We start from the raw sequence: 11,041 nt of genomic DNA, 5'->3' as shown, positions 1-11,041 counted from the left end.
AAATTCCCGGGGAGAGGGAATGGGGGAATTCCCGGGGAGAGGGAATGGGGAAATTCCCGGGGAGAGGGAATGGGGGAATTCCCGGGAAGAGGGAATGGGGAAATTCCCGGGAAGAGGGAATGGGGGAATTCCCGGGGAGAGGGAATGGGGAAATTCCCGGGGAGAGGGAATGGGGAAATTCCTGGGAAGAAGGGAATGGGGAAATTTTGGCCTTTAGCAGCTGAAGCAATGTCACAAATGATGAAAACTGGGAATGTGGAAGAGGCCAGGATTGGAGAGAAATCCGGTTGGGTGCAGTACAACGTGAAACCTCTCTGAAACCTGGGAAGTGTGAGTGACTGGAAGCTGTGCGGTATTAGTTCAGTAACATTGGTGTTCCCTTGTTCATTGGCCTCTCGGTGTTACAGGGAAATGTGAATTGTTTTCCAGAATGCCGGAACCGTCAATGCCCTGAAAATTGGATACACTTCAACAGCAGCTGTTACTACTTTTCACCCAAGAAATCCGTGTGGAACGCTAGCAGTTTGTACTGCTCCCTCCGTGGGACCCACCTTCTCATCATTAACAATGAACAGGAACAGGTGAAACCAGGTTTATAACATCAGTCTGTGTCCCCATAGGGAGTCACAGAGCAATACAGTATGGATGCAGGCCTTTGACCCAACTCTTCCATGGTGCCTCTCCATTAGTGCCAATGTGGTGCTGGGAAGGGTACAGAGGTGAGAGGAGGGATGAGATTCAGGAGAATGGATCATTCAGAATGGCACGGTGGCACAGTGGTTAGCACAGCTGCCTCACAGCGCCAGGGACCCAACTCGGGGAGCATAAGATGGGAACAGAAACTGTCAGGTATGGACACAAACGAAAAGTGGAGCTTGTTCAAGGAACAAATACTGCGTGTCCTTGATAGGTACGTCCCTGGCAGGCAGGGAGGAAATGGCCAAGTGAGGGAACCATGGTTTCACAAAGGAGGTTGAATGTCTTGTCAAGAGGAAAAGGAAGCGTACGTAAGGATGGACAAACAAGGTTCAGTTGGGTCACTTGAGGGTTACAAGGTAGCTGGGAATGAGTTAAAGAAAGGGCTTAGGAGAGTCAGGAGGGGGCATGAGAAGTCCTTGGCGGGTCGGATAAAATAAAACCCCAAGGCTTGTTACTCTTATGTGAGAAATAAAAGAATGACCAGGGTGAGGTTAGGGCTGGTCAAGGATAGTAGTGGGAACTTGTGCATGGAGTCAGGAGAGATAGGAGAGGTGTTGAATGAATACTTTTCTTCAGTGTTCACTAAGGAGAGGGCCATGGTTTTTGAGGATGAGAGTGAGATACAGGCTGACAGGATGGAGGAGGTAGATGTTCTGAGGGAAGATGTATTAGCAATTTTGAAAAACCTGAGGTTGGATAAGTTCCCTGGGCCAGATGGGATACATCCTAGGATTCTTTGGGAGGCAAGGGATGAGATTGCGGAGCCTTTAGCTTTGATCTTTGGGTCCTCACTGCCCACAGGGATAGTGCCAGAGGACTGGAGAGGGACAAATGTTGTTCCTCTTTTCAAGAAAGGAAATTGGAATGACCCTGGTAAGTATAGGCCGGTTAGTCTTATTTCAGTGGTCAGTAAGTTAATGGAAAGGGTCCTGAGAGATAGGATTTATGATCATTTAGAAAGATGCAGTTTAATCCGGAGTAGTCAGCACGGATTTGTGAAGGGTAAGTCTTGCCTCACAAATTTGATTGAATTCTTTGAGGAGGTAACTAAGTGTTAGATGAAGGTAGCGCAGTTGATGTTGTATACATGGACTTTAGTAAGGCGTTTGATAAGGTTCCCCGTAGTTGGTTCATGAAGAAAGTAAGGAGGTGTGGGATAGAGGGAAATTTGCCGATTGGATAAATAACTGGCCGTCTCATAGAAGACAGAGGATGGTGGTAGAGGGAAAATTTTCAGATTGGAGACCAGTTACCAGCGGTTTACCACAGGGATCAGCGCTGGGTCCTCTGCTATTTGTGATTTTTATCAATGACTTGGAAGAGGGGGCTGAAGGGTGGGTTAGTAAATTTGCTGATGACACCAAGATTGGTGGAGTAGTGGATGAGCTGGAGGGCTCTTGTGGGCTGCAAAGAGACATTGATAGGATGCAGAAAAGTGGCAGATGGAGTTTAACCCTGATAAGTGTGAGGTGATTCATTTTGATCGGACAAATCTGAATGAGGATTACAGAGTCAATGGCAGGGTTCTGCTGAGGAATGTGGAGGAACAGAGAGATCTTGGGATTCATATCCACAGATCTCTGAAGGTTGCCACTCAAGTGGATAGAGCTGTGAAGAAGGCTTATAGTGTGTTAGTGTTTATTAACAGGGGGTTTGAGTTAAGAACTGTGGGGTTATGCTGCAACTATACAGGACCTTGGTGAGACCACATTTAGAATATTGTGTTCAGTTCTGGTCACCTCACTATAAGAAGGATGTGGAAGCATTGGAGAGAGTGCAGAGGAGATTTACCAGGATGCTGCCTGGTTTGGAGAGTAGGTCTTTTGAGGAAAGGTTGAGGGAGCTGGGGCTTTTCTCTTTGGAGTGGAGGAGGATGAGAGGCGACTTAATAGAGGTTAATAAGATGATGAGGGGGATCGATAGAGAATATTTCCTGGGGTGGATGTAGCTGTTACGAGGGGACCTAACTATAAGGTTTATGGTGGGAGATATAGGAGGGATGTCCGAGGTAGATTCTTCACTCAGAGAGTGGTTGGGGTGTGGAATACACTGCCTGCTGTGATAGTGGAGTCGGACACTTTAGGAACTTTCAAGCGGTTATTGGGTAGGCACATGGAGCACAGCAGAATGATAGGGAGTGGGATAGCTCGATCTTGGGATTGGACATAGTTCGGCACAACATTGAGGGGCCGAAGGGCCTGTACTGTGCTGTAATGTTCTATGTTCTATGTATGTCTGCGTGGGTTTCCTCCGGGTCCCCCATATCTTCCCACAGTCTGAAAGATGTGCGAGTTAGGTTGATTGGCCATGCTAAATTGTTCCTTACTGTCAGGGTTGGTTAGGAGGTTACAGGGATGGGACCTGGGTGGGATTGTGGTTGGTGCAGACTTGATGGGCCGAATGGCCTCCTTCTGCACTGGAGATTCTATGATTCTTGAGCTGGGGGTCTGGCAGAGGTGTTGAAAGCTCTGAGGCAGGTTTGATAAAGTAACTAGACAGGAACGAGTTTCTCCAGACAGTAACCAGTAATCAAAGTCATTGTCTACGAACCATAGGGGAAATGAGGAGAAATGTTTTTAAACACTAAGGAGCAGGAAGATGCGGGGCACGTTGAAAGTGTGACGGAATCAGATTCCACTGGGACTTTCCAAAGGACAAATGTTTCCGAAGAGGGTTTAGTTACAGAATGATCGAAAAAATCTGGGATTCATCCCGGACCTTTGCAAAGGGATAGCACATTATGATGGGCTGAATGACGGTCTTCAGCACTACTACATTCGAATGCTCTAGAGTAGGTTCGCTAGAATTTTCTAGATCAAACAGATTCTTCTCAGATTACAGAACCAAGCAGGTGGATGGAGATACATTTCTGTCCGTTTGCCACTGTCCATTTCTGAAACTTTCACCCATCAACATACCCCCCCCACCCCCCCAACCCCCATCCCCCCCACCCCCCCCACCCCCCCAACCCCCATCCCCCCCCCACCCCCCCCACCCCCCCAACCCCCATCCCCTCCGACCCCCCCCACCCTTCCCCAGCCCCACACCTCCCCACTCCCCCCACCTGTCACACTCCCAACCACCCCCACCACCCCCACCCTGGGGATACGGTTCTGGGGTATGATTAGGGGGTACACTTCCGGGGTACAGTTTGGGGGTACAGTTCCAGTGTACCGTTTGGGGGTACAGTTTTGGTGTACAGTTCCAGGGTACTGTTTGGGGGTACAGTTTTGGGGTACAGTTTGGGGGTACAGTTCCAGGGTACAGTTTTGGTATATAGTTTAGGGGTACAGTTCTGGGGTACAGTTTGGGGGTACAGTTTGGGGGTACAGTTCTGGGGTACAGTTTGGGGGTACAGTTTTGGTATATAGTTTGGAAGTACAGTTCTGGGGTACAGTTTGGGGGTACAGTTTTGGTGTACAGTTTGGGGGTACAGTTTTGGTGTACAGTTTGGGGGTACAGTTCCAGGGTACTGTTTGGGGGTACAGTTTTGGGGTACAGTTTGGGGGTACAGTTCCAGGGTACAGTTTTGGTATATAGTTTGGGGGTACAGTTTGGGGGTACAGTTCTGGGGTACAGTTTGGGGGTACAGTTCCGAGGTACAGTTTGGGGGTACAGTTCTGGGGTACAGTTTGGGGGTACAATTTGGGGGTACTGTTCCGGGATACAGTTTGGGGGTACAGTTCCGGGGTACAGTTTGGGGGTACAGTTTTGGGATACAGTTTGAGGGTACAGTTCTGGGGTACAGTTTTGGGGTACAGTTTGGGGGTACAGTTCTGGGGTACAGTTTGGGGGTACAGTTTGGGGGTACTGTTCCGGGGTACAGTTTGGGGGTACAGTTCCGGGGTACAGTTTGGGGCTACAGTTTGGGGGTACAGTTTTGGCGTGCAGTTTGGGGGTACAGTTTTGGTATATAGTTTGGGGGTACAGTTCTGGGGTACAGTTTGGGGGTACAGTTCCGGGGTACAGTTTGGGGGTACAGTTCCGGGTACAGTTTGGGGGTACAGTTTTGGGGTATAGTTTGGGGGTACAGTTCCGGGGTACAGTTTGGGGGTACAGTTTGGGGGTACAGTTCCGGGGTACAGTTTGGGGGTACAGTTCCGGGGTACAGTTTGGGGGTACAGTTCCGGGGTACAGTTTGGGGGTACAGTTCCAGGTACAGTTTGGGGGTACAGTTTTGGGGTATAGTTTGGGGGTACAGTTCCGGGGTACAGTTTGGGGGTACAGTTTTGGCGTGCAGTTTTGGGAGGGATGAGACACAGTGAGGATCACACAGGACGGGATGTTTTGGGTGGGGGGGTCACAGAGTGGCTGGGACACTGCTGAAGGTGAGGTTGTTGGCTGACGGCACTCCGATTCCTCCCACCCTTCCGGGAGATAATGTGGGGCTGATTTTCCAGTACGCTCAACATTCTGCTGCCCGGAGGCCGAGCTGGTTCAATTCCAATTCATAGACGTTATCAGGACTACCGAGTTTTCCCGGGAATTCTCTGTTTCTGATTCCAAGCCAGCTGAACCTTGGCTGGATTTTGGAAACTGAGGTCTTGGCTGAGGATATAGAACATCACAGCACAGTAAGGCCCTTCAGCCTTCAATGTTGTGCCGAGCTATCTGCGAACCCAAGATCGAGCTATCCCACTCCCTATCATTCTGCTGTGCTCCATGTGCCTATCCAATAACAGCTTGGAAGTTCCTAAAGTGTCCGACTCCACTATCACGGCAGGTGGTGCATTCCACACCCCAACCACTCTCCGAGTAAAGAACCTACCTCGGACAGCCCTCCTGTATCTCCCACCATCAACCTTATAGTTATGCCCCCTAGTAACAGCTACATCCACCCCAGGAAATAGTCTCTGAACGTCCACTCTATCCGTCCCTCTCATCATCTTATAAACCTCTATTAAGTGGCCTCTCATCCTCCTCCGTTCTAAAGAGAAAAGCCCCAGCTCCCTCAACCTCTCCTCATAACAGAGGGAGATTGTTTCGAGCTGAGGTTAACCAATCACTGGCAGAATCAGGACAACGCTCCAACGGTCTTTTCCCCCGGTGTGTTTTAACAACGACAAAAAACATATGTTGTCAACATTTTCCATCTTGCAATCTCCATGGCAACACTTCTACCAATCAAAGTCCACTTGCCAACCAATCAACACTCTCTTCTCATGCAATGTAAATTGTTATCCCCTTTACAATTTGATATTCTTGCAAATTGACCTGATGAGTGCACGGCAAAAAGCTTCAACAGCACTTGTCTTTTGTCACCTTAAAATCTTGAACTCTCAATCAGGGATCGGCAATAAATCTCCCCCCGTCGGCTGAAAGAATGGGAAGAAATGTTAATAATGTTCTATTTCCATCCATTTGCAGCAATTTGCAGCTTTGGAGACACAGAACAGGAGATTCTGGGTCGGTCTGACTGATCACAGCAGCCAGAATAAATGGCAGTGGATAGACGGCACCGATTACGAGACAACGCCAAAGTGAGTTCAGTCAGACGATACAACGGCTGAGTGCCAGACACTGGCTACCTCTGAGTAGCTCCCAGCTCAGAATGTACCCCTGGTTTTAACACATTAACAATGGAATCACAGAATCGACAGTGTGGAAGGAGGCCATTCAGCCCATTGAGCCTGCACTGACCCCATCCCCATAGTCCCATATATTTACCCCAGCTAGTCCTCCTGGACACTAAGGGGCAATGATGTGGAGATGCTGGCATTGCTCTGGGGTGGGCACACTAAGATGTGGGGGTAGGGAATGGGTGGGATTGTGGTGGGTGCAGACACGATGGGCCGAATGGCCTCATTCTGTACTGCAGGGTTTCTATGATTTCTATGATAAGTTTCACAACACCAACAGGTTTATTTGGTATCACGAGCTTTCAGAGTACTGCTCCTTCATCATCAGGAGCAGCATTCCAAAAGTTTGTAATACCAAATAAACCTGTTGGACTTTAACCTGGTGTTGTGAGACTATTAATAAGGGGCAATTCAGTGTGGCCAATCAGCCTAACCCGTACATCTTTGGGCAACTCAATAGGCAACTTAACGTAAAAACAAAGCTTCCAATATTGTCTCATAGCTGAATATTATTAGAGTGAGATAATTAGATATTGTTCTTGGGGCTAAAGGGATCAAGAGATATTTTTGATTTGATTTATTATTGTCACGTGTATTAGTATCCAGTGAAAAGTATTATTTCTTGCGCACTATACAGACAAAGCATACCATTCATAGAGAAGGAAAGGAGAGGGTGCAGAATGTAATGTTACAGTCATAACTAGGGTGTCGAGAAAGATCAGCTTAATGCAAGGTAGGTCCATTCAAAAGTCTGATGGCAGCAGGGAAGAAGCTGTTCTTAAGTCGGTCGGTACGTGACCTCAGACTTTTGTATCTTTTTCCCAAAGGAAGAAAGTGGAAGAGAGAATGTCCGGGGTGCGTGGGGTCCTTAATTATGCTGGCTGCTTTTCTGAGGAAGCGGGAAGTGTAGACAGAGTCAATGGATGGGAGGCTGGTTTGTGTGATGGATTGGGCTACATTCACGACTCTTTGTAGTTCCTTGCAGTCTTGGGCAGACCGGGGGTCATACCAAACTGTGATACAACCGGAGAGAACGCTTTCTGTGGTGCATCTGTAAAAGTTGGTGAGAGTCATAGCTGACATCCCAAATTTCCTTAGTCTTCTGAGAAAGTAGAGGTGTTGGTGGGCTTTCTCAACTATAGTGTCGGCATGGGGGGGACCAGGACAGGTTGTTGGTGATCTGGGCACCTAAAAACTTGAAGCTCTCGACACTTTCTACTTTGACCCCATTGATATTGGGGGGGGTGGGGCGGAATGGAGATCAGGATGTTGAATTTGATGATCAGCCATGATGAAAATGAATGACGGAGCAGGCTCGAAGGGCTGAATGGCCTCCTCCTGTTTCTAGTTTCTATGTTTCCGTAAAGCTTCCTTAAAGAACAGTGAGCTGTCTGATATGTAAAGAAATAGGTGGCACACAACAACAAAAAGATATATGTTATCAATGCCTTTCATCTTCCAATCTCCATGGCAACACCTGTACCAATCAAAGTCCACTTGCCAACCAATCAACACTCTCTTCTCATGCAGTGTAAATTGCTGTTTCCTTTACAATTTAGTATTTTTGCAAATTGACCTGATGAGTGCAAGGCAAAAAGTTTTGACAAGACGTGTCTTTTGTCAGCAACGCTCAAGTCTGATATATAATACGATGGTGAGGATCACTGAAAAGTACTTACAATCATAGAGGTTTACAGCACGGAAACAGACCCTTCAGCCCAACTTGTCCATGCTAGTCCCAGTTGCCCGTATTTGGCCCATATCCCTCTATACCCATCGTACCCATGTAAATGTCTAAATGCTTTTTAAAAGACAAAATTGGACCCGCGTCTAGTACTACCTCTGGCAGCTTGTTCCAAACACTCACCACCAACTTCTGACATAATCACCTCTTGTTGTCGTGTCCCTACTATCTGTGCAGCGACAACGTCAACCTGCATTTATATAGCACCTTTAGCACAGTACAACATCCCAAAGTGCTTCATGGGAACAAATTCCAAACCAAATTTATACCAAACCACATAAGAGGATATTGGGACAGGTGACCAAAAGCTGAGTCAAGGAGGTAGATTTGACAGAGCGTCTTAAAGGAGCTGCACGGGGTAGAGAGGGAATTCCAGGTGTTGGCACCCAGCCTGCTGAGGGCACAGCCACCAACAGCGGGGCAAAGAAAACTTGTGATGAGCAAGAGGCCAGAATTGAAGGAGCGCAGAGACCTTGGAGGTTGTAGGGAACTGGAGGAGGTTACAGAGATAGAGAGGAGTGTAGGGAGTGGAGGGGGGTACAGAGATAGGGAGGGAGTGTAGGGACGGGAGGAGGTTACAGAGATAGGGAGGGGGGTGTAGGGAGTGGAGGGGGTTACAGAGATAGGGAGGGGGTGTAGGGGCTGGAGGAGGTTACAGAGATAGGGAGGGGGTGTAGGGGCTGGAGGAGATTACAGAGATAGGGAGAGGAGTGTAGGGAGTGGAGGGGGTTACAGAGATAGGGAGGGAGTGTAGGGGCTGGAGGAGGTTACAGAGATAGGGAGGGAGTGTAGGGAGTGGAGGGGGTTACAGAGATAGGGAGGGGGGTGTAGGGGCTGGAGGAGGTTACAGAGATAGGGAGGGGGTGTAGGGGCTGGAGGAGGTTACAGAGATAGGGAGAGGAGTGTAGGGAGTGGAGGGGGTTACAGAGATAGGGAGGGAGTGTAACGGCTGGAGGAGGTTACAGAGATAGGGAGGGAGTGTAGGGAGTGGAGGGGGTTACAGAGATAGGGAGGGGCGTGTAGGGGCTGGAGGAGGTTACAGAGATAGGGAGGGGGTGTAGGGGCTGGAGGAGGTTACAGAGATAGGGAGAGGAGTGTAGGGAGTGGAGGGGGTTACAGAGATAGGGAGGGAGTGTAGGGGCTGGAGGAGGTTACAGAGATAGGGAGGGAGTGTAGGGAGTGGAGGGGGTTACAGAGATAGGGAGGGGGGGTGTAGGGGCTGGAGGAGGTTACAGAGATAGGGAGGGGGTGTAGGGGCTGGAGGAGGTTACAGAGATAGGGAGAGGAGTGTAGGGAGTGGAGGGGGTTACAGAGATAGGGAGGGGGTGTAGGGGCTGGAGGGGGTTACAGAGATAGGGAGGGGGTGTAGGGGCTGGAGGAGGTTACAGAGATAGGGAGGGGGTGTAGGGGTGCTGGAGGAGGTTACAGAGATAGGGAGGGGGTGTGGGGGCTGGAGGAGGTTACAGAGATAGGGAGGGGAAGGTCTAATGAGGAATAAGAATATTAAATGATCCCTTGTTAGTAATGGTTGGTTTTTCTGAGCTGTGTGCTGTTCTGCCTGTGTTGGACTGGGGAATCTCCGGGAGTGGACAGGATAATAACCAGGTTTTGTTCCTCAGATTCTGGATGCCTGGGGAACCTAGCGATCACCATGAAAGCTGCGTTCACCTGTGGACGGACGGTTTGTGGAACGATGCTCCCTGTGCAGGGAAAGAGTTCTTCATCTGTGAGATGGAGCTGCAGCAATGAAGGTGCTGTGAAACCTGGTGCATCGCGGCCACTCGACACCTGCATTGGGGAAGCACGCTTTGTATTTTCCTCAACTCCTTCCTGCTCACTGCATTTAGATAGCGCCTCTCATCACTGCCCACACTGCCAACGCCCCAGCCACTGAAGCTGCTACGGAGTCACTGTTGTAATGTAGGAACTGTGGCAGCCAATGGTTACACAGCAAGCTCCCACAAACAGCGCGGTGATAACGGATAGATCACCTCCGAGCGATACTGGTTAATGAATGAATATTGGCCGGGCCTCCAGGGAGAACTCCCCTACTCCTCTTCATAGAATGCCCACGGTGCGGAAGGAGGCCATTTGGCCCATGGGTGGCACTGTGGGTTAGCACTGCTGCCTCACAGCGCCAGGGACCCGGGTTCAATTCCCGGCTCGGGTCACTGTCTGTGCGGAGTTTGTACATTCTCCCCGTGTCTGCATGGGTTTCCTCCTGTTTCTTCCCACAGTGCGAAAGATGTGAAGGGTAGTGGATTGGCCATGCTAAATCGCTCCTTAGTGCCAGGAGGGCTGGCAGAGTAAATATGTGGGGTTATGGGAATAGGACCTGGGTGAGATGGTGCTCGTGCCTGCTCAATGGGCCGAATGGCCTCCTTGTGCTCTGTAGGGATTCTATGAATGAGGACTAACTCACACCCAGGCTTACTCTGTAACTCCACGTATTTAACTTTCCAATTCCCCCTAACCTATACATCTTGTGACACTAACAGGCAATTTAGCACAGCTAATCCACGTAACCTGCACATCTTTGGAGTGTGAGAGGGGACCAGAGCACCCGGAGGAAACCCACGCAGACACGGGGAGAACATGCAGGCAGTGACCCAAGCCGGGAATTGAACCCATGTCCCTGGCACTGTGAGGCAGCAGTGTTGTGGAATCTTTACGTCCACCTGAGATTTGACTCTGAAACAGCACCAGCTCGGGAGAATCCATCCCACACGCCCCCCTCCCCCTTGTCTGTCACACAGAAATTCAACCTGGACGTGCGTCACACTGTGCCAACATTCCCTTTGTCCATCTTTTACCCAAATCGCAACAGTGCCATTTACAGGGACACAGGGATGTGGGATGTTCTTTCAAAGAGACAGCACATACAGGGTGGCAGAATGGCCTCCTTCCGTGCCGGATGATATTTTATGCTTCGTATCTGTGGTTTTTCTAAGTTAGTGTTTTGATGAGTTTTGCAAAGCTTCGCTCCTCTCTTGTGATCAGAATGAAATAAAGTTTGTTT

At 49.4% G+C, this 11,041-nt stretch overlaps 1 protein-coding gene across 1 annotated transcript in view; it reads left to right on the top strand.

Moving 5' to 3' along the window:
• LOC145360971 (C-type lectin domain family 4 member G-like) overlaps window positions 1-11,041 on the top strand; it is a 25,279-nt gene extending 14,238 nt beyond the window's left edge. The window contains exons 6-8 of the mRNA XM_080216478.1: window positions 430-581; window positions 6,067-6,179; window positions 9,642-11,041. Coding sequence (XP_080072604.1) covers window positions 430-581; window positions 6,067-6,179; window positions 9,642-9,771 — 395 coding nt within the window. The 3' untranslated portion in view covers window positions 9,772-11,041. The remainder of the gene's footprint in view (window positions 1-429; window positions 582-6,066; window positions 6,180-9,641) is intronic.

Source organism: Carcharhinus amblyrhynchos, chromosome 33 (assembly GCF_965287045.1).
Source record: "Carcharhinus amblyrhynchos chromosome 33, sCarAmb.v2.hapA, whole genome shotgun sequence".
NCBI classification, from domain to species: domain Eukaryota; kingdom Metazoa; phylum Chordata; class Chondrichthyes; order Carcharhiniformes; family Carcharhinidae; genus Carcharhinus; species Carcharhinus amblyrhynchos.
Note: the sequence above shows the minus strand (reverse complement) of the source record. Positions and strands in the feature narration are given on the sequence as shown.